The sequence below is a fragment of the Pezoporus flaviventris genome, unplaced genomic scaffold (genome assembly GCF_033815535.1).
Source record: "Pezoporus flaviventris isolate CSIRO_AGI_PZ_B2104156 unplaced genomic scaffold, CSIRO_AGI_Pfla_v1 ptg000013l, whole genome shotgun sequence".
Classification (NCBI taxonomy): Eukaryota; Metazoa; Chordata; class Aves; order Psittaciformes; family Psittacidae; genus Pezoporus; species Pezoporus flaviventris.
The window spans coordinates 22678707-22702737 of record NW_026892561.1 but is presented as its reverse complement, the minus strand read 5'-3'; the positions used below and the strand labels follow the sequence as shown (position 1 = coordinate 22702737).

The window sequence follows — 24031 nt, the reverse complement described above, 5'->3', positions numbered from 1 at the left end:
GCTTATGTTCCCAGTGTGGTCACCACCTTTATACTTTGGGAGGTATATGATGGAGGTGCTTAGCAATTACACATCTTTTTTCTCCTTCTCAGGTGCTCAACCTGTGAAGGAGACATCCTTTTACCCTCCTAGTCGTCCCCCCAGACCATTTACATTTGAGAGTTTCGAATTTTTTAAATGGCCTTTTAATGCTCTTGAGACTTGTTTGCTGATGGTGATGGGAATCACCATGCTAACACGCATACAGAGTGTGTTTTGCCCACTACTGATTTCAAGAGTTAAGCAGATTCAGGTTTGGGTCTTGTCTGGGGTCAAACGACGATGTAGGAGGACCGAGAGATTTTCCCAGAGGCTGGACAGCCATGAGTGGCAGGGTGTGTGGGATAGTATGGGCAAGTATCTAGGTCAGTGGGCCCCCCCAGTATTTTGGAATTTCACTACCGAACAACTGCAAAATCCGGAAGAATTAGTAAAACACTTAAATGAGGTGTGTGGTCATTCTGGCCATACCAGAGATGGACAAATCACGGCAACGTGCTGGGGCTTGGCCTATGCTTACAGGGCCTTGTTCAACACTATCCAGCACCTTCAAAAGGAAAAGAATGTCGGCGGATTTGAGGGCAAAGCGACAGTCGCTACTCAAACTTTGGCTGCAATGAACTGCGCAGCTACCCCAGTGGCAAGTACAGCAGCTGCTCAAACTTCAACGGCAACAGACAGCGCGGTTACCCCAGCTCCAAGCACGGTAGCTACACCACCCCCAGCAACAAGTACAGTCGCTACTCAAACCACAGTGATAATCACTGCAGCCAAACCAGAGGACCAATTCGTACCAATATCGGTTGCCCCTGTACGCAAGAGAACAAGCAAAAAGGAGGCAAAAAGGGTGAAGCGAGATGAAGAACCAATGAATTCACCACCCGGTCCAGAATCTGATCAGGAGTCATCCTCACATGACGAAGAAGAAGAAGAAGAGGTAACTTCTCGACCTCGGACCTCAACCGAGCTGCGGAATATGCGAAAAGATTTTACCCGTCAACCAGGGGAGCACATCATCACCTGGTTACTCCGATGCTGGGACAATGGGGCCGATGGTCACGAACTAGAAGGTACAGAAGCCAAGCAGCTGGGATCACTTGCTAGAGAAGGGGGAATTGACAAAGCAATTGCAAGAGAGAAAAAGTCCCTCAGCCTTTGGAGGAGGCTCTTGGCAGCTGTGAAAGAAAGGTTTCCGTACAAGGACGATGTTACGAGTCGTTCGGCCAAGTGGACTACTATAGACAAAGGCATCCAGTCTCTGAGGGAATCGGCCATCGTAGAGATGATCTATCACATCAAGCCGAATAACGGGGATACACCTATAGATCCAGATGAAGTTGAATGTACACGACCCATGTGGCGAAAACTTACACGGAATGCACCGTCATCATATGCCCATTCATTGGCAACAGTGACCTGGAATGACATAGTACCACTAACAGTGGATGAAATGGTTCATAAACTCCGAGAGTTCGAAGACAATCTCACTCCTTCCATCATCTCAGCTGTGAAAAAACTGTCCCAGGACCTCGACAAATTGAGGGACGATGTATCTGATTTATCCAGCTCCTCACGTGTACCAACACGCGTCTCAGCTATTAACAAAAGACGTCCTATTGTTCAAGAGAGGAGATACAGAAGGTATACGCCACGGGGTACCCTATGGTTTTACCTGCTGGATCACGGAGAAGACATGACAAAGTGGGATGGAAAACCTACTTCAGCTTTGGAGGAACGGGTGAGTGAACTGAAGAGGGGAGCAAGGGCCAAGACTGATCGTCCCATGAGAGCTACGGCTTCAGTTTCTGGTGAGCAGTTTCCCAGATGGAGTGGAAGAGCTGATTTTACTCCAGCTCCTGTGATAACGAAGAATAATCCCTTTCAACACGACTTAAGTGTCCAATGCTGTGACGACCATTAGAGGGGCCCTGCCTCCAGCCAGGTGGAGGTAGGGGACAATCGGATTTACTGGACTGTGTGGATCAGATGGCCTGGCACATCAGTCCCACAGAAGTATAAGGCTCTAGTAGATACCGGTGCACAGTGTACCCTGATGCCATCAAGCTGTCAAGGGGTGGAACCCATCTATATTTCTGGAGTAACAGGAGGATCCCAAGAGTTGACTGTGCTGGAGGCTGAAATCAGCCTGACTGGGAGGGAGTGGCAAAAGCACCCTATTGTGACTGGTCCAGAGGCTCCATGCATCCTCGGCATAGACTACCTCAAGAGAGGGTACTTCAAAGACCCAAAAGGGTACCGGTGGGCTTTTGGTATTGCTGCTTTGGAGACTGAGGAAATTGAGCAGCTGTCCACCTTGCCTGGTCTCTCAGAAGATCCCTCTGCTGTGGGGTTGCTGAAAGTTGAAGAACAACAAGTGCCAATTGCGACCACAACAGTGCACCGGCGGCAATATCGCACCAACCGAGACTCCCTGATTCCCATCCATCAGCTGATCCGTAGACTGGAGAGTCAGGGGGTGATCAGCAGGACCCGCTCACCCTTCAATAGCCCCATATGGCCAGTGCGAAAGTCTAATGGAGAATGGAGACTAACAGTAGACTATCGTGGCCTGAATGAAGTCACACCACCATTGAGTGCTGCCGTACCGGACATGCTAGAACTTCAGTATGAGCTAGAGTCAAAAGCAGCCAAGTGGTATGCCACGATTGATATTGCCAATGCATTTTTCTCAATTCCTTTGGCAGCAGAGTGCAGGCCACAGTTTGCTTTTACTTGGAGGGGTGTCCAGTTCACTTGGAACCGACTGCCCCAGGGGTGGAAACACAGCCCTACCATTTGCCATGGACTGATCCAGACTGCACTGGAACAGGGGCAAGCTCCAGAACACCTGCAATACATTGATGACATTATTGTGTGGGGCGATACAGCGGAAGAAGTCTTTGAGAAAGGGAGGAAAATAATCCAAATCCTGCTGAAAGCCGGTTTTGCCATAAAACGGAGTAAGGTCAAGGGACCTGCACAGGAGATACAATTTTTGGGAATAAAATGGCAAGATGGACGTAGACAGATCCCCACAGATGTGATCAACAAGATAACAGCAATGTCTCCACCAACTAATAAGAAAGAAACGCAAGCTTTCTTGGGTGCAGTGGGGTTCTGGAGAATGCACATCCCAAATTACAGTTCGATTGTAAGCCCTCTCTATCATGTGACCCGGAAGAAGAATGATTTTAAATGGGGCCCTGAGCAGCAACAAGCCTTTGAGCAAATTAAACGCGAGATAGTTCACGCAGTAGCCCTTGGACCAGTCCGAACCGGACCAGATGTAAAAAATGTGCTGTACACTGCAGCTGGGGAGAACGGTCCTACCTGGAGCCTCTGGCAGAAAGCTCCAGGGGAGACTCGAGGTCGACCCCTCGGCTTTTGGAGTCGGGGATACAAAGGATCTGAGGCCAGCTATACCCCAACTGAGAAAGAGATACTGGCAGCCTATGAAGGGGTTCGAGCTGCTTCGGAAGTGATTGGCACTGAAGCACAGCTCCTCCTGGCACCCCGGCTGCCCGTGCTGGGCTGGATGTTCAAAGGCAGGGTCTCCTCTACACATCATGCAACTGATGCTACATGGAGTAAATGGGCTGCACTAATTACACAACGAACTCGAATAGGAAATCCCAGTCGTCCAGGCATTCTAGAAGTCATCATGGACTGGCCAGAGGGCAAAGATTTCGGAATGTCACCAGAGGAGGAGGTGGTGCGTGCTGAAGAGGCCCCACCATATAATAAACTGTCAGAAAGTGAAAAGCAGTATGCCTTGTTTACTGATGGCTCTTGCCGTATTGTGGGAAAGCATCGGAGATGGAAGGCAGCTGTATGGAGTCCTGGACGACAAGTTGCAGAAACTGCTGAAGGAGAGGGTGAATCGAGTCAATTTGCCGAGGTGAAAGCCATCCAGCTGGCCCTGGACATTGCTGAACGAGAAAAGTGGCCAGTACTTTATCTCTATACTGACTCATGGATGGTGGCAAATGCCCTGTGGGGGTGGTTGAAGCAATGGAAGCAGAGCAACTGGCAACGCAGAGGTAAACCCATCTGGGCTGCTGCACTGTGGAAAGATATTGCTGCCCGGGTGCAGAACCTGGTGGTGAAGGTACGTCATGTAGATGCCCATGTACCCAAGAGTCGGGCCACTGAGGAACACCAGAACAACCAACAAGTGGATAAAGCGGCTAAGATTGAAGTGGCTCAGATGGACTTAGATTGGCAACATAAAGGTGAATTATTTCTGGCCCGGTGGGCCCATGACACTTCAGGCCATCAGGGCAGAGATGCAACATACAGATGGGCCCGTGACCGAGGGGTGGACTTAACAATGGACACTATTGCCCAGGTTATTCATGAGTGTGAAACATGTGCTGCAATTAAACAAGCCAAGCGGTTAAAGCCTCTTTGGTATGGAGGACGATGGTTGAAGTATAAATATGGGGAGGCCTGGCAGATTGACTATATCACACTGCCACCAACCCGCCAAGGCAAGCGCCATGTGCTTACCATGGTGGAAGCAACCACCGGGTGGCTGGAAACATACGCTGTGCCCCATGCCACTGCCCGGAACACCATCCTGGGCCTTGAGAAACAGATTTTGTGGCGACACGGCACCCCAGAGAGAATTGAGTCAGACAATGGGACTCATTTCCGGAATAACCTTATAGATATTTGGGCCAAAGAGCATGGCATTGAGTGGGTATATCACATCCCCTACCATGCACCAGCCTCTGGGAAAATCGAACGGTACAATGGGCTGTTAAAAACTACACTGAGAGCGATGGGTGGGGGAACTTTCAAGCATTGGGATACACATTTACCAAAGGCCACCTGGTTGGTCAACACCAGAGGATCTGCCAACAGGGCCGGCCCAGCCCAGTCAGAACTTTTACATATTGTAGAGGGGGACAAAGTTCCCGTGGTGCATATGAAGAATTTGCTGGGGAAGACAGTCTGGGTTATTCCTGCTTCAGGTAAAGGCAAACCCACTCGTGGGATTGCTTTTGCTCAGGGACCTGGATATACTTGGTGGGTAATGCGGGAAGATGGGGAAGTCCGATGTATACCTCAAGGGGATTTGATTTTAGGGGAAAACAGCCAGTGAACTCAATTGTATGCTGTTGCCTGCTGTGTAATGCTTTTATAGCCCATCAACTAGATGTCTCCAGGTCACCAGCGACTGGCCCTGACTTCCCTCCAGCCATCATCCCAACAGAGAATGAACTTGGAACATCATGGACCGAATGGACTCAGCAGCATTATAGGGATTGGTCCATGCACTAAGAAAATGATTTTTTTCCTCTTGGTCTGTATGTATATGGATGTATATATGTGGGAGAGCGATGGTGTATTGAAAATGTGGGATCTGAGCACGACGTGAATGGTATGGAATAAGGGGTGGATAATGTCCTGGGTTCAGCAGTAGCAGTCATGTTTTTTCCTTTGTGTTAGCTGGTGCAGTGCTGTGTTTTGACTTCTAGTTTTGAGAACAGCGTTGGTGAAGCCGATGTTTTCGGTTGTTGCTAAGTGATGTTTACCCTGACCAAGGACTCTGTGAGGCTCATGCTCTGCCAGGGAGGAGGGGAAGCTGTGAGGAAGCAGAGACGGGGCGCCTGACCCGGGCTAGCCGGGGAGGTATTCCATACCACAGCACGTCATGCCCGGGGTGGGGGGTAACTGGGAGTTACCCGGAAGGACAGGAGCTTCCGGGTGGAACTCGTTTTCTTGGCCGGTGGTATCGTATTCTCTTCCCTTGTTATTTTCCCTTATCATTGTTTTAGCTGATAGTAGCGGTGGTGATTTGTTGCTGGACTGTTCTTGTCTCAACCCGTAGGAGTTGCACTCTCTCGATCCTCCTCCCCGTTCCTCCGGGAGCGGGGAAGGGGAGAGCCCCGGTGCAGGGAGGGGGGGGGAGACGAACACGGACCTTGATTGTTGTCAGCTTGGCACCACTCACTGGGAGTGAGTGAACAAGTTACCTGACTGGGTTTAAACCACGACAGCAGGGAACGCTCCCACCAGAGCATGACACAAAGCTCTGAAGTTATTTAAAGTATGGAAAATACCAAGAATTGCCCATGAAACAGCAGCTGTTTGGGACCAGCCTTTTATAAGCTACTCTAAAGAAAGCACTGAATATCTTACTTATGTTGAAAATTACACAGTTCATTTCCATATTTAGTGCAGAGTTGCACAGATGTAGCTGGAGGACCGGACGCATTCATACTCCATCTTTAGCACAAGTGCCACCCAGATCAACATGTGATTTTGGCCTTCTACCCTGTATTTAAACTACAATAAACTCTGCTCTGCATTCAAGGAAAAAAAAAAAATAGAAATAAATCCAGACCTTTGTGGAGAAGGTTTCAGTGAAAAGGCTGGCTGCTTTTCTGTGGTTACTGAGGTAATGAAACTTCAACAGGGGCTCACACAATGTCAGAGTGGAAGAAATTCTAAGCATCTACTAGAAAGGTTTTAAGTTACTCAAAAGCCTTACTGATAGGATTTCAGAGCCAGTTACTCTATTCAGACACTAACGTGCAAGCAAACACGTCTTTCAAAACCACATGCGGCCAGCTATTCATACTCCCAGTCTTGTTCTCTACCATTCATATGTAGGAGTGTGAAGCAGCAGGGCAAATAAAATAAATGACTTCATTCCTCCAGGGGTATGAGCAAATGTGAACAAAGAAGCAAACATTTACAAATTCAGGGTGCCATATTTTTGCCAGGTTTTTTTCCAGTGGGGATCTCTGATGAATTCAAGGAATACAGCTACTATCTTAAAGCTCTGCATCTATGAGTGCACACACGTGCATGTGCACAAGCAAGCTCTGAGCTCTCCCAAATCCACAAGATGCCCTGCACATCTCTGCAGAAGACATTACAGAGCAGTTTAATTTACTAACTCTTGTATAATTGCTTACAATTTCCAATCTCAAAGCAGATTTGGGGTACTGCACCACATGCCAGGTAAGCATATCCCTTTTGCTAAAACAAAGGCTAAAAGCTCCCAGAAATCCTCACTTTGTAGTAGAAAAGGTATTTACAAACAAAGATGCTCCCAACTGCTAACCTGGGAGACATCAAAAGAACAATCAACTCCATTGTGAATTTTCTTCTGCAACAACACACGTAGCTGTACTTCAGAAAAGAAATGTGTATGTGCTTGAAGACCAATGCCCTACAAAAGAAAGTTTATATTATGAATATGAAACCTTCTCGTAGGATCTAGCTGGAAAAAAAAAAATAATAATAATTTTGGACATGCTTCATTGATGGGAAAACCTGATGCACACTACCTGAGAGCAGCCCTAGTTAAACATCTCCAGCTACCTGGCCTGGAAGACCCATTCGTCCTGAGGGAGGACCAAATCCCCCGTGTCACAGCACTGAAGGCCAAACAGCTGGTAGACAGGCTTTACAGTGCGCCAGAGTAGAAATGAAGTTACACAGGCTTCAAAACCAGGATGCAAACAAGATAGTTGACAAGTTAAAGACAGCTCTTTGCTTTATGCAGCGTCGAGACCCTGTGAGATACTACCATCAGCTCCCTCTTCCCACACAAATTCTTGCTCCAGTTTTCTGCACAAAGATGTTCAAATACAACTTCTTTTCAAGCTCCTCCTTTCAAAACAAACTGAACCCATCACTACTCATTCTCCTCAAAACTTCTACAGGTGAGTGTCCCACAACAGGACAGCATCCACATGACCTCCTCCTCTGGTTTGTCACACAAGCACATTTGATACTGTCACTTGTTTCCCTCAATTCCTCTGTCGTTTCTGTTCCCTGCACCAGTTTTCTCACTTATGTTTCTCTTTCAACTCTCCCATGGGAGGAAGACAAACTGAAACATGCTGCACAGCTGAAACTATAGTTCACTCCATGGATTTGAAATTAAGAAGAATATCGACTTTCCGAAAGCCTTCACATGGATGTTGAAATAATTATTTTTCCAGCAGTGATTTCATTTTTCTTTTAAATCAGAGCAATCTGAAAACTAGATAAAGTCTTGCTGCAAATGGAGAGTCACTCTCAGCAGCTCTCCTCAAGCAGCACAGCTGCAGGCAGGATGAGTTGTCACTCCTGCTTAGCCCCATGGCTGGTTGGACTATGAAGATGGGTTTGACACTCCTTGCAATAGCTTGTGCTGATTTTAAGGGTTTTACTGATGAGGTTCAACAGGAAGAAATACAGAGGTGTTCAGAGCAGATTCTCAGGAGAATTTGTGGTGTGATGATGGGACAGGATTTATGACACGGTGTGGTGATGTGACAGAGGGATAGGATTGGGTTCAAGACACTGAGGACTCCCACTTCACCTTCCATCTTCAGCCAGATGAGTCCTTCTCTGTGAAATGAAATCTCTTGCCCCTGGACAAGGCAGCTGGGTTTCCAGATTCAGCCCAGGTCCCAGCCAGAAAGCGTATGTAACTTGGGAACCACTCAAAAAAATAACCCCTTGGGTCACATTTTCTGCAGTGATCCTATCAGGCTTTGAAGGCCAAAACAAGGAGAACCATTATTCTTCATCTTGGTAATAATTTAGGGCTCCCACTCATCTGAGGTGCTCCATTTCCCACAGATCCCGCAGATGCCATCAGGTTTTGAGGGCCCTTTAAACAGCAGCAGTAGCAGCTCAGGGAAAAAACATCTGGAATAAAATATACTGAAGGTCCCGAAGTCAGAAAGATCTCTGCAAAGGTAATAATACCTAACCACAAATGTTTGCTGCATGGAGTCCTGTGCTGCTGCACACAGCTCCATGTGAAGGAGCTCTAACCAAGGTTCATGTCTGAAGCTGACCTGTTCTGGACCTGCATGGCTGTCATGTATGTCTCCTCTTACATATGTAGGACACCTGTGACTGTTTATACCACTGTATGACTGGTTTCTGCTGAGAGTACAGTTAGCTTACGCTCTGCTAGTAAGCCAGGCAGCACTATTGACTCCGAGCAAACCACTGCCATAATTGGGCTTTTCTCTTGCAGTACAGGACATCTTTAATTAATTTGCCACTGTTTATGCACGCTATGCCAGTCAGAGCTCACTCACAGTGCATAGACATCATGCAGCGCATCTGACATTCTCCAAACATGTGATGTCGGTTATGTCTTACAATGCCGAGTGCCTGGTGTATAATTACTGCACATCAAACTCATTCCACGGATGGGCATATGAGGGCATGGAGTGCCAGGCTGGACCAAAGCCAACCATTTGTGTCCTGCCTCGGGAACTGTTGCTGGTAGCCACAGCAGCACTTGTCGGGTGCCAGGCCCAGATAAAGCACAGCTGGGACCATCAGGTGGTTGCTACATATAAGCAGGAGGTCTGACAGATCGCATCTAAGTGCTGTACAGAATGAAAACACTCTGGATTCAAAATATGTGGTTCAACACACAGTGCAGTTGTGCTTTAGTAAGTCACCTAGCATCAGCCTGAGCCATTAGAACTGATGTAAATCCAGAGCCAGTGGGAGCTAAGGGTGCAACACCTTCAACTCCCCCATGCAGATAAATGTGCTGCATGAAGCCTGCCCAAGACAGGCTTCAGCAATAAACCAGATGCAGGCTACAGGCCAGACATGGACATTACCTGGGGAGGGAGGGGAACTCTGTGGCAAACAGAGTTAGCTGCCTAGAGCTGAGTAACTGCCAAGTGGATGCACATAGATAAAACAGGGCACTGCTGTCTGCCACTGCAGCCAAGCAGAGAGGACTGCAGGATGCTCATACAGCTCAGAATCAGGCAAATCAGAGAGGCAAAGATTTATGGACAGTGCTGGAGATGACTGCCTGATGTAAAGGGGGTTGGAACTTCATGAAGTCCTTTGCATCCTTTCAACACACAGGACATGCTCACAGGTAGCTACCAGCAGCTTGCAGCACAGCCTGGGCTGTACAGAAGGGACACACAGCTGACAGCTTCCTAAAGCTGACTGCTTCCTAAAGCGGTGCACTGCTGTTTTATTTGATTTGCCTGCCTTATAAAAGGATCCAGTCTGAAATCAAGTTTTATTAGCAGCAATAACAGTGAGCCAAGGTATCTGGCTGGGAGGAAGAGACAAATCCAAATGGGCAATCACAGCCAGCAAGTCTGTGGTTGACCCCAGAGCACCAACTCCAGAGAAGCAGCAGAGCTAGCAGCATCTGGACACCAGGATGCAAGGAAACAGAGTAATACTGTCAACCGAGGGATGACGGGAACTACAAGCTGCCAAATGACATTAGTATTTAAAGCAAAAGGAAAAGAAGTGACCAAACGCAAGAGCAATTCAACTTGTGCCACGCTGTCTGTTTGAGGAGGCTGTGCTGGCTGTTAGGCACCACAGTTTGCACAGACACCAGCAAAGCTGGTGCTGGGGGCAGCATTTTGGTCCACTTATCCCCCAGCTGAGCCCATTCGCAGACAACCCAGGTGGGGCATAATACTCTGCATCATGTCAATCAGCTTCACGGCTGCATGCAGCTGTGTGAAAAGGGTACCTTCTGCCTCCCCCAGGAATGGAAGTGCTGGAGAAGTCCTGCAAAGCTGTAGATCGGCTTCTCCAGCAGCCCACAACAGGGATTTGCAGTCACTTCAACACCCTCAAATGCTTATGCACAGTGTGATCTCTCTGCACCACAGTAATTCACAGCACAGGATGCACCACTCACTCAGGCTGCAGCAAACCTTGCCCTAACCTCCTGCTCTCAGCAGGAATGATCAGCAGGATCAAGGAACACCACCAAGCAATAAAAGCCTTTCCCAAAAGTGACAGGAGGCCCATCTTCCCTCACCCACATCCAGAGATCAGTGCATCTCACAACTCTTCACAACCTGCAAACACTCCCCACCCCGACCACTGCGGCCCACATGTCAGACAACTCTTGTCTGCTCTCAGCCCCTGTGACACAAACACCAGCATGGCAGGTAGGATGCTTTGCAACACATCTGAACGGGACACGGGTGAGGTGAACTCTCTCAAAATAATGGGGTCTAACTAATTCTAGCTTCCTTACAATAGAATGAGGTTTAACAGTCCTTAAAAAAGAGCAAACCCTTATCACCTACCTACATATCTCCAAGATTATCCCTAGAAAGACTCTCAAGAGCAAAATCTTTTGTTCAGTGAAGCACCTCAGGAATACCAGTACATAGGAAAAAAAAAGAAAAAAAAATCCACTTATTACACAATTCTGTAAGTAAGAAAAGTTGGAATAAGGCACAATGCATTTTCCTCCCCATCACTCAAATATTTTACTCAATTACAGATCCTTTGGATGAGGCTGGCAAACCTGGATGGAGAAGTGTTTTCCAGCAGCAGCGCAGTGCAACATACCACAAGTCAATGCTCTTCCTTTCAGACTATTTCAATGAAACTGCAGTTTCTCATCTGCTTCCAAAGAGACAGAGTAACTCAGGACAGATGCCCCAGAATATATATATATAAGCCTTAGAACAGGCAGTACCTTGGCAAAAACCTCTTTTAAAACAGAGCTTTCTAAGCAAGGGAACCAACAGACTTTGCTTTAGTCACAGCAACACCTTCAGCAAATATTTTGAAGGATATTTTCCAAGTTCTTTCTCTCTGTACCACACTGATCTTTTCTGGGAAGGAATACGGCTGGCTCCATCTTCAAAAGAAGTTGCACCCACAGCCCTGGGCTATGAACCTCGGCATATCTCCCCATCACACCCTCAGGAGTCTAGCCCCATCCTCAAAGATCTGTGGGTTCAGGCAGTGCCCTACCTGCAATACTCTCACACAGGATTTGCCCACCTTTTGTTTTGCAGAAGGCTCTGCACTCATCGCAGGCAGAAGGCTTTCCAGATTCAAGTGCTCCTGCCTCTGACCTTGACAGGACATAGCATAGTCTCAGGCTCGTCTTTCTTTAGCCACATGAAAGATCAAGGCCATCACTGCAGCAGGCTTGGAAAAAACATGGTGAAAAGCAACATGCTGGTGCCTTAACAGCCATTTTGTGATTTTTAGGGGATTTCTTCTGTTTTGTTTCCATTCCACTGCAAAATCCATGTGTGCTGGGAGGGAGAAGAGTATGTGCAAGACCCAAGGAAGCTTTGCACTGAAGAGGTGCAGAGAACCTGCTAAAGGGTCTCCATGCAAAGGAAGGAGTGATGTCACTTGGCAAGGCAGCAAGCAAAGGTTTGGCTCTGCTAGGGCAGAAACCCACCAATATCATGCAGGTCAGCAAGCAGCCACGTTAGCTTCAATTGCCATTTACTGCAGCCACAGCTACTCTTGATGGTCGTGTCATGTCCAACCCCTACACACCCGTACTGCGTGGAATCCATACAATACTGCAGACAGCTCAGACATGCATGTGGCTGGAGACAACCGCACACAGAAAGATATTGCCCTGAACAAACCCAGTGACAGAGAGAGCACCATGCGCTGCTTCTGGGAGCCACCACCACCACCCCCAAAACGTGCTTCTGATCTGCTACCAAATTATAAGTCCATAACCCAAGGGCACAGCTTGCTATAGATTTTTTTAAGGCACAAACATGAGTCTGGCTTTGGACGTAAATCTCAGTTTTCAAGCAATGAATGCATCTTCCATAGGAGCCACTGTAATTCAGCACATTCAGGGAAACCATTCACAAACCTGCTGTTAGTGCTTTAGTGTAAAACTCTTGGGACATAGGTACATTTTAGTGGTGCGGAGTTCATTTCTGACAACATCATTTCATTTTCTTCTCCTGCCAGGGTTCTCTGCCACCTCCCAGATGTTCCCCCAAACCTTAATAAAACCTTTAGTGCTACAGAGACAGAAATTTCTCCTGCTCGTGGCTATTCCATATTTAAAACCTCCTGGCTGCCCTGCACCCCTGGTGCCAATGACATTTTCCCAAGCAGCCCATCTGCAAATTCTACCTGATCTGAGAATCAGTATCAGGGCAGGGAGGAGATGGAGGTGGCAGCTGCCATCAGCCTACTTGTCCATGGCCAGCCTGTCACCTCTGTGCTGTGAGGGAACATGTTCCTCAGCACAACAGCGTGGTCAGCATGCTGTCCCACACCCTATTTCAGCACAGACTCAGCCTTTCATCCAATCCTGAAAGAACGTGGTTTTTCTCCCTCCTTTTTTTTGAGTGAATAAGAAGCTACAGGCGAGTATTTGGCCTTCACGACTGATGGGATGCAGCCAAACTCTGCCATACGTTCCAGCTAATACATGTGGGCTTGGTTTCGCATCCAAGAATGGAGAAAAAAAAAGACATTTATAAGCCAGGATTCAGCAGGAGTATGTGGGAAGGAAGGGGTGGGAGGGGATGCTATTTTTGTTGCTGTAATTATTTGGTGACCAAATCCCTGACCCTTGATGTCAGCTCTGGAGGGTCTGTTTAACTGACCAGTTGTCATGGAAAGAAGGACTGGTTGGGAGGTACAGGGTGACAGGGAACAGCTCTTTGCTGCCTGAACCCACCCACAGGCAGACCCCCTGCCTCTGTTAGTCACCACCAGATCACAGCCAAGAACTAAAAATGTCAATACCTTATTGCCAATACATTGGCTGGAAACAAAAGCATCCAGGGAACTTCGCACCCTTCTTCCTGCCATCAGTTACTGTTAAAAAGCATAGGCCAAATCCTGAGCTCAGTTTCCCCAGTGTAAAGGATAAGAAAATCCATGGCCCCCAGCTGGGTCACTCTGGGTTCACACTGATTTATCCAAACTCAGCTTGGCCTCGGTCCAGACTACACACATGGAAATACGCCATGTGCAGAGTACAGGGGTCCCTACTCCTCGGGAACAAACCCAATCACAATGACTAATACATACCCCCTCAGAAGGAAAATACTAAGATAAATAACCCTTGATTCCCTTGCTCCAGATGTCAAGCACAGCCTCAAGCCCTGCTAGGAAGGTTCCTGCAAGGCTCAGGAGGTTGGCAGCAAACAGCTCAATTACTGACAGGATGGTTTCTCATTACTGCCCATGCCATCCATGATGAAATCGCCAGTTCTACAAGGAAATGGGAATAATTCTTGTTGAAATCTCAGGCACAGCTAGTGAGTACTGGCCATTAGTTTGTTTAGCAGAGCTAAATTGAACTGCTCATTCACATGCAGTTTATTACCAACTGCCATTAGTTATCACTGTAGCCAAGGACAACAAAAGGACTCAGCAGTTGCCAGAGCAGAGCTCACTAGGATGTATGGATGAAATTGAACAGGCAGTGCAAAAAGCCATTTAACAAATCCCAGTGCAACGCAGCACACAGACAGGGCAGTTCAGCTGCAAGGCTCTGCCAAGGAGCAGCCAGTGGAGGAAGCCAGTGTGAGACAAGTGAAGAGCAAGGTGCAAAAAAACGACAGGAAACAAAGGAGATAAAAGAACAGGGAAAGAGCAGGTTGCTGGGTTACAGCACATAATCAGGAATCTGTTCTCCAAAGCAAATGGTCTCTCCTGCACTACTGATGGCCAGTTTTGTTCAAGGTGGGATGTTAACCTAGCTCAGTAGCTGGGATGCCTTTAGATCAAGACCTCGAAACACCCAGTGCAACCATGTGAGTCACGCCACTGTCTTCACCATCATGCAAGGCATGGCACCAGGGATTGCCAAGAAATAAGGAGGAATCCAGGCTTACCTTTCATTCTCTAAAAGAGTGAGAAACTTTGCAGGCTGTGACTTGCCATGAGTACATTTTGGAGCCCTGGCATGATCACATAGCTATGAGGTGAGAAAGAGGAACTTGGCAAGACAAAAAATGTAGTCATGGACATCAAATTCTGATTCCTAGCCTGTATGAAATGAGCTTAGTGAGTCTAAGACCAGTTAGTGCCATTTGTGTCCTGATCTGCAGTGCTGCTGAGCACAGCTGTGCTAATTTACTATCAATTGAAATGATGTAGAAATCTGCAGACACCATAGTTTTGTTTGTGGATTTTCTCTATTAAAAAACAAAAACAAAAAAAAAACAAACATACAAAAATAAAAATTAAAATCAAATTAAAAAGAAGAATACCCACACACCAGAAGTCACTACAACCATCTAGAGTAAGGTGTAAGTCAAGGTCAAAAAGTCAAAACCACATCTCTTATGAAGACAGCAAATGTCCACTGTAACTCTTGGTTTCAAATGCCAGCTCACGTTCAGGACAAAAATGTGTGCCTAGTCCACGTTTGCTACTGTCAATATTGAACCAGTGGGTTACCTCTTTTCCACTCTGATAATACTTTTAACCCAAAATTAAACATTTCTGAAACATCTCATTGAAGTGGGCAGCAAGAACAGGGGCAGAGACAGTTGGGTCAGTGTTCCAGACCCAACCATCAAGACTCAGAGTTTTCCATCCCATAAACTGAGTTTATTTTTGTCTACATGATTTTAACTTCCTGAGCACTAACATTTACCCTCTGGTGAGGACTAGGAATGCTCTCTCAGAAAATCTAAATAAAGAGACATTCCAAGATCTTAGTTCCGGGATCTATCTATCTGAGCAATACCAATTCTCAAGATTAAAGATAAACAAACACCATTAATAGTAATAACCTAATTAATAATCATTATCTGATGGTTCTACTACAGGTCTTTATCTGGGATGTGTCATATAAATCTGACAAAAGCAAGACCAGCTGAGCAGGCAGACCTCAGGACAGCTGGTGGCTGTGGCAAGAAATAGCCTCAGTAGGCTGCTCCCACAAAGACTCTTAAGTAGTGGGATTTCACACTTTATTCTCATTTTACTACCCATGAAACACTGTAAGTGAAATCACCACCTTCCCCTCAAAGGCTGTATCTCACCCCAGGACATCCTGTTATCTGCTTAAACCCATGCAGAAGAAAAACAGAACGAAATATTCATGGAAAATATCAGTGAAACAAACCAAATTCCCAGAGCAACTACATTGCTGAGAATTCAAAATTACTCCATGACCCCTAGGTGTCTAGGGACACATTCAGATGTCTGTCAAGGAGACAAAAGACTCTGGCCAGTGCAACAGCACAGAGATGGGCAGCAGTGAGTAGTTACTGAAGGTGGAAAGAATTCAGAAGGAGATGTCTTAACTGTCATCCCGGGGCTTGCTACAAGCACTCACAGACAGACACCCAAGCGCGGCTGGTGGTAAGGCTCACACAAGCACAGAACGATGTGCTTCCGTGCTTATGCGACCTGGCAAAAGACAGAACGATCAGCCTGGAGTAGTTAGAGGTTTTACACACACAAGTGTCCTCCCTTGAGCTTGGATTCTCATAAACAGGGAGTTTTCAAAGGCAGAACTGGAGTAGGGTGATAATCTGCATCACAAAAGTTTATGAGGTTTGGGTTCCCACATTGCTTTTTTTATTTTATTTTTTTAACTTACCTATTTATTTTCCTCCTATAGACTCTTATCAAGGCAGTATTGTGTCTGTGTTGCATTTCAGAAATCTTGGTGCCCTGTGTGGGCAGGACAGCACAGCGCAACCCAAGGACATGCTCCCAGCAGTGCCTCCATCACTGCCCCATCAGCTCCAGTGTGGAAGACCCAGCAGAGAAGACAACACTAAAAAGTCAAAGTCTTGCCCAAACAAGACCCCTAGAAAGATTAAGCTGCTTGCATAAAGTTTGTGTGACCAGCAAAAGATTATTTTTCATTTATTTAAAGGACAAATCAACGGTCTTTCCTACAACACAAAAATCCTAAACATTTTTGTTTTATGCTTTCAGTACATGAAATCATGATGATAACAGAACTGAAGCACACCTCTGACACTGCAAGGGAGAACTTAAGACAACAACAGAATAAGCCTTTTGGTCCACCTACAATCTAACATTACTGAGAGGAGCAATACCTTACGTGCTGGAGACTTGTTTTATTTATTGTTTTAACCCAAGAATAGACTAAAATACTTTTCCTCATCCAGATCCAAAGTTGGTGGTTACAGACCACATACGTACAATTCCTGCTATGCTTCACCAGTGTGCAATGGGACACACAGGCAAGTGGGAAAATGAGACCATTGCAAGTCAGCATCTACAAAATGGGAACAAGTGGTCAATAACAGTGCACCAATGTAGAGAGAAAGTGAAAATGGGCTATAACAATCAACTCACCAAACAGGCTGGGGATGCTGTGGCTGGGAACAAGATAAGACTAGGGAGAAAAACCTCGAGACAAGGGTTAATAGGGTACAAAAGAGGCAAGACCTGGTTTTGCAATTGATGCCATGATTAGCTTTTCCAGATTACTTGTTATTTTTGGACCAAATGACTTTCAGGAGTCTAAATGGGGACTGGAAGTGATGCTCTGTCAATGGGATTGGTGGCAAACTGTCCACAGCAAGCTCCAACACAGCTACTGAGTCAGCAGCTCGCAGCCAGCAAACATGGTACACATTATTTGCTTCTTCTCCACGCTCTCTGAGAGCTAGAAAATCCTCAAAAAAGGGGGGTTGAAACATCATGGCCTGCAGGCCAGTATTTAACAGAAAGGAGATGACTAAGGCACTTACGTGAGGCAGGCATGATTAATAAAATATTTAGAGGGCAAAGAGATCCCCCCCACACCCACCTGCCAAGCCTAGAGGGTGCTTCAATCACAAAAACCAACCAGGCAGCACACAGGAGAGAACCATCAGCATAAGGCAAACTGCCTTTCTGCCCATGGGACATGACATCAGAAACTCACTGAAGGACCTTTTCTCTGGGGGCTGGAGAGCCCACTACATGCGCTACAAGAGTTAAATCACATGTTCTCATCACCTTATCTGTTTCCGTATCTTCTCAAAATCCATCTCATTCTAACTGCCTCAGCTAGCTGTACCAAATACATTCCTGAATTGCCTGAAAACATTAGCTATCCTAGGAAAAGGAGTTGTCTTCCTACTTACAGGACATATGTGGAAGCTGCAAAGACTTGCAAACACATTTGGACTTGGGCTGCTTTTTCAATACAATTTGTCTAGTCCCTGTAGTTAACCCCAGAGGTCTGATCCAGGGCCCAAAGTCCATAGAAACCTCCAGCCAAATCTATAAGCTGTCCCAGACCTGCAGTGCCCCACAATCTTTCCTCACATCATGATAGAGTCACTAAAACCACTCAGATCACACCTCTAAAACAGAATGGTGGTCTTCATAAGACCACAGTTTCTATTTAAGAAATATATAGAGAAAGAAATTAGGAAATGATTCAAGAAACTGATAGGATGACATGGTTTTAAAGAGCTGATGGAACATATTCTTACAGAGGGATGTCATTGGTATTTCACCTATTCACATCATCACCTCCCTGCCCCATTGTGCTCCATGCAGGAGTATTTCAAGCATCTGCTTAGAAGCAGGAGCAACACAGATGCTGCTATGGTCCACTAGACAGCAAAGAAAGTCCCAAACCTCCTATTGTAACACCAGTTTTCCACCAGTTCACTGCAGAGACTAATTCATATTGCCACAGCTGGGTCACACTGTGCTGGTGCCTGCTCTGCAGTGAGAGACCAGCAGCAGCAGGAGACCCCAGCCTGCTCCCAGGGCTCATGGCGTGGCTCTGCTGCCTAAAAAGCAGCAGAGACACACACAGTGCTGGCCAATATTTGGCCTGTGCATCTATCCAGCAGGACTAAAAGCCTTTGCTTTTCATATCCCACCAGAGTGTTGCAAGGATTGGCTCATGTATATTCAGCACCAACTTTCAAAGCACTGCACAAGAGCCAAACCTTTCGATTTTTTTAATCTGCTCCTTGTTCTGTCACTCCCTCCTGGAGGGATGTGTTTCTCTCCTCCTGAGAAACAAACAAGAACAAGGTCAGCGTGAGTGGGAGGTGGGAAGCACATTCCAGGCTGCTCCTCCTCTCTCAAACCACAAATGCCACCAAACCCTGCCCTCTGTCCAGCCCTGCCGACACTTTGCACAACTGCGCAGCATCCCAGCCTCCTCACGCATCCAGACAGGATACTCAGCAGGGTGTTAAACCTCATCTCATTTCCTTTTTAGTTTCAAGGAGCAAAACGGGGGTGAGGTAGGCAGGGGGTCAAACAGCCACCCCTGGAGCCATGCAGCCAGCCCATGCACCCACAGCAAGGTAGGGGGGCTCCGCACAAGCCCTGCTTTGCAGCTCCCCTTCTCTGTCAAAGCACAGAGCAGATGCTGCAGACAAAGGTCTCCCTGGAGGCTGCATATGCCAGTGCCTCCCAGCCCTAGCGGAACATGCCAAAGCTTTGGCATTCAGCCTTGGCACAATGGTTCACATTTGAGTGTATGTAACTGCTAGACATTAGACCTTGTGTTTTGCACAAGTGCAGGCAAATCCGACATGGGGCATTTTCTTCTACGCACAGACTTGTTGAGCCAGATCAAGAGAGCAATGCTGGGAACACAGTTCGTGTACAGGCAGCAGCAAGGAGAGGATGTGGACAAACCACAACAGGTTACTCTGTGGGACAAAGCAAATCAAAGTGCAGCTTACAAAACCCAAAAAGCATCATAAAGAATTAAAGAAAAAGGTATTAAAACCATAAACAGTCTACTCAAAGAGTATCTTCCCTTGGCTACAGTGCCCAAAACCCGCGCATCCATGCGGAGAGCAAGAACATCCGCTACTTCATCACAGAGCAGCAAAATCAAAGTGTTAGAAGGAATATAAAATCCCCAGATGTTGCAAAAAGCAAATTAAGATGAGTCACATATAAGAAAAAAGACTGCTTTCAGCATGTTGCTTTGATAAGTTTACAAGGCATTTTTAAGTGAGGAAAATAAACTCCTCAGACCCAGTAGAAGCAGAAATGGAAAAACAGACAATACCCCAAAATCATCTGCATTTTTATATATTGATTTTACTGAAATGGGAAACAAAAACCCATACCATAATTTAAAGGGTTGGTTTTTTTTTTTAACAATCTTGGCATAAGCAAACCTTTGTGACTCAGGGAAGGCTTTAAATTCAGGAGAAGAAATCACTTTATTTTTTAGCATGACACATTTCGTGTCACTTCCCGCAGATGGTACACCTGTGTACGCAGATGTGGCATTACATAGAGCATCTTTCAGGGAAAGGACAGCCGGAAAATTCCGCCAGCTTCACTGGGATCATACATGAGCTAAATTATAGTCCCATTTCACTCCAGGAGCTCTTTCAGGAATTATGCGGCACATGGGCATCAGAGTTCAAGCCAATACAGCTCTAGTCCCTGGTTTGTAAAAATGACATTAAGGCAGCAGCAGAAAATGGAATTACAGGAAAAAGCAACATCACTACAATTTTCCAAAAGGTTTTAAAATGTAGTAGCTGATGATTTGCCTCCTTGATCTGTTGTTGTGTAGTCACTGCACCACAGCCACTGGCAGTGCCTAGGGCAGATGCTTCCTTCTCCAACTACAAATGGATTTCAGCAGAAACGCCCTCCCCTTGCTCTGCTGTGCAGCTCTTCACCTATTAAGCTGCCTATAACAACTAAAAGGTTATGAATGTGCTCAAATACAGCACAAGCCCAGAGGGAAATGTTCCAGAAAGATTTTAAAAACCCATCTTGGCATGAAGTAGAAGTCCCACAGTAGCTGTCCTTACTAGTCATGAACAGGAAGTCTAACTACAGGTACCTGGCTTGACAGAGCACAAATCTTGAACTAAAAGAAAAATACCATTAACTATCCTGGTTTGGGGTAAATTTTGTTGTTGTTTTTGGGGGCAGGGTGTTAATTCTTTTTGGCAAGGAAGTTGAAAGAATAACACCATTTTCCTCAGGGAAGGTAACAGCTACAAGGAAGATTGGGATAAGAGGTTGAAATTCAAGATGTCAGTGGCTGCTAAATACTGATTATACTGTGTTATGCAAATCATTTCATATTGCACAACAGGATAAGGACCACCAGAACTCAGCAGCAGAGATTCTATAGCTCTCAGCTTCGCACACACTCCCAGCTCCTGCAACAGAGCATAAGTTGAGTTTATTTGAAAAGGAACCCCTGGCAGAAGGCATCAGGATGTTACTGTGGGACTTCTGGAGGCCTTCAGAAAACTGAGAGCAGATCATTTTCCAAATTATATTATGTTATGCTAAAAGACAAACAAAACCATCCCTCCCCAAAACAAAAAAAAAAAACAACCAGGAAAATTCTTCACTGTCAGGGTGGTAAGACACTGGCACAGGTTGCCCAGAGAAGCTGTGGCTGCCCCATCCCTGGCAGTGCTCAAGGCCAGGTTGAATGGGGCTTTGAGCAACCTGGTCTAGTGGAATGCGTTCCTGCCCATGGCAGGGGGTTGGAACTGGATAAGCTTTAACATCCTTTCCAACCCAAACCATTCTATGATTATGAAAAGCACAGGTAAGCCATGGCAGCACAGTGTCCGAGTTGTCATCTGGGATGCTCTCTTTTGGGAACAGGCCATGACCACTGAACGGAAGAGCGGACCAGAGCTGGGCAGCTTGAGAGAGATGGAAGGGGAGCACCACACCTGGGATGGAAGAGCGGGTAACTTCTGGGAGGAGGAGGTCAGGAGGGACGGTGAGGGAGACAGCCCTGCCGCGGGGCCGGGAGGTGCCTACCTGGATGTACGCGCGCTGCAGGTAGCTGTAGGGCACCCTGCGCTGGAAGTCGGCGCGCACCTCGTCGGGGGCGCGGTGGCGGGAGGCGGCTCCCAGGCGCGGCTCCTCGCAGCGCCGCACGCAGCCGGCACGCCGCAGCACCGAGCTGAAGAAGGGCAGGTCTCCACCGGCACCGGGTCCCGGCGCCGCCAACCGCACCTGCCCGCGGCACAGCCGCCGGCACCGCAACCGCGTGTCCCGCAGCTCCCGCCGGCTGCGCAGAGCCCGCTCCAGGCACCGCGCCGCGCCCGCGAAGTCTCCGCCGTAGTACGCCTCCACGCCGGTGGCGTACAGCGCGTCGAAGGGCTCCAGCGGGCCGCCTTCCCCCGCGCACCCGCCGCCGGCCCGGCACGCCGCCGGCAGCAGCAGCAGCAGCAGGGCCCCCCAGGGCCGGCTCCCGGATGCCATGCCCGCCGCACCGGCGGGCCGTGCCATGGGGAGCGGGATCCGGTACAACGAGGGGTGCGGGCACCGGGTAGCGGAGCTTGGTGCGGTAGGGTCCGAAGGCGGGCTGCAACCGGGGGCGTGGCAGTAGAGGCCGGGGGTCCGTGCAGTGGAGTCCGCCGCTGTGGGGTCCGTGCGACGGGAGCTGGACCCCGCACAATGGATCACGGTGCGAAGATGTCCGGGGGTCCGCACAGTGGGAGCGGGGCGCCGTGCAGCGGTTCTCAGTGCAGCGAGGTCCGGGGACCGAGCGCGGGACTCCGGTGAGGGTCTGCCTATGAAGTGGCGGGGCCGCGGCACGGCTCCATGCACGCCCGGCCCTGTGCCGCCCTCCCGCGCTGCCGGCACCTCTTAAAGGGCCCCGCTCCGCAGTCCGGACCGCCCCACCGGCCCGGCCCTGCCCGGCCCCCCAGCAGCGAGCGGTGGCGCGGGGCGGGAGCCGCTCGGAGCATCCCCGCTGCCCGGCTCGCCCGCGGTGCAGGGCTTTTAAATGACGTCGTGGAATGTACATCTCCCCGGAGTGATTTAAATGGCAGTAGCAGCCTTCCCTCCCTCTTTTCCCTTCCGCGCCCCACACCTCCTCCTGCTTCCCCGTGTGCCCGCTGCTGGCGTCGTTGTTCGCAGGATGCTTTATTTGTCCCCCTCTGGGGACAGCCAGTTTCTCGAGGCTGTTGCTCGGAGCCATTTTTCGCTGAGTTCTCCACCCTCAGCCCCTCTTGTCCCGACAGCATCCTGCGTTTGGGAATCCTGCAAATAAATCATCTGGGACGGGCACAGTGAGTGGCTGGTGAAGCCTTTTCAGCTTCCAGCAGTGTATTTGTCTGGCTTCCTCCAAGGTTTCTTCTTCCAATGCTGCACAGCCTTGTCCTGCCAAAAATGTTACTCGTGGGTTTTGGTTTGGTTTTTTTTTTTTTTTTTGCATGTACTTTAAGACATTCTTGTGATGAGACACTTGGCAATGCAGCCCAGTGATACATGATAACACTATCTTAGTTGGCATTTCAAATAATCTCAGTGTTGAACACCTGTCTGCAAGGTTTTCTTTCATATCAATACAATTCATTTGGCTGAAATCAGCTGTTCCTGTGTGAGAGGGAATGGGCAAATCCTGAATCCCAGTAGCTCTTTTACTGTAAGCTGCTCTTCACTCGAGGACTTCAAATCCTGTGCGTACAGCACTGTGGTCAGTAGTCTCTCACAAGAGATCGTGGCCTTATTTCAGACATTTCATGAATATCTCTATAGATGCTAGCCATCTTTTCATAGACTAAAATAGCTGCAACTGGAAGATGCTTGAAACCCATTTGGGTCCAGATTTTGTTATTGTGTTGAGCCAGATGTTCCTCACCGTCATGCCAGGCTTTCCCCTCTGCATCTCTAGTGGCTTTGATCGAATTGTGCCTTGTTTATACTGCCGTGTCCAGGACCAAAACAGGGCCCAACGCCCTCTCTTTGGGCAAGTGACCAGATTATGGAGTCTGGTTTACAATGATTTCACATAAGGGAAGGTTTTTTTCCACATGGCTAGAGCTTTACTAGAATTGTTGGTGAAGAGCTTTCCCATCTGGCAAAGATTTCATAACAATCTTCCCCATTGCTTTCTTATAAACTGGCACAAAATGTTTTAAAGGTTTGGGTGTCCCTCCATCCTTCTGCCCTGATAGACTGGTGTGCTGGGGCGAGTGCTCACAACAGGAGAACCAAACACCCCGCAGGGAGGTGTCCAGCAGGAGAGGTATGTGGTGTAATCACTTGCCTATGAAATATGAGTTCTCAGATCCAGATAAAGACTTCTGCAAGGGAAGAGTTATTAGCACTCTGGGGGAACAGAGGCAACGTTATGAGGGGCCTACTCCAGCCTTCTCAAAGGTCACAGAGATGCCACTGGTGACTGCACAAGTTTAAAATGGCAGTCAGCTCTGCCCCCCATCACAGAGATAAAGCATCTGGCTCCTTAGGAGCACTTTCTGAAGGATGCTCCTCAAATGATCTATTTGCAGAAGTGCTGTATGTAATTCTATATTGCCTCTAA

The 24031-nt window shown here is 47.7% G+C and overlaps 1 protein-coding gene across 2 annotated transcripts in view; it reads right to left on the bottom strand.

Annotated features, from left to right (window-relative positions):
- The window catches only part of P3H2 (prolyl 3-hydroxylase 2), an 80314-nt gene extending 57946 nt beyond the window's left edge, over positions 1-22368 (bottom strand). The window contains exon 1 of one of the 2 annotated variants that reach the window (XR_009743142.1): positions 21517-22368. Coding sequence is in view for 1 of the 2 variants with exons in the window: in XM_061452156.1 (XP_061308140.1) it covers positions 21517-21990 (474 nt within the window). In the remaining variant the exon portion in view is untranslated. The remainder of the gene's footprint in view (positions 1-21516) is intronic. The other variant, XM_061452156.1, reaches the window with a different exon arrangement.
- Positions 22369-24031: the final 1663 nt, after the last annotated feature.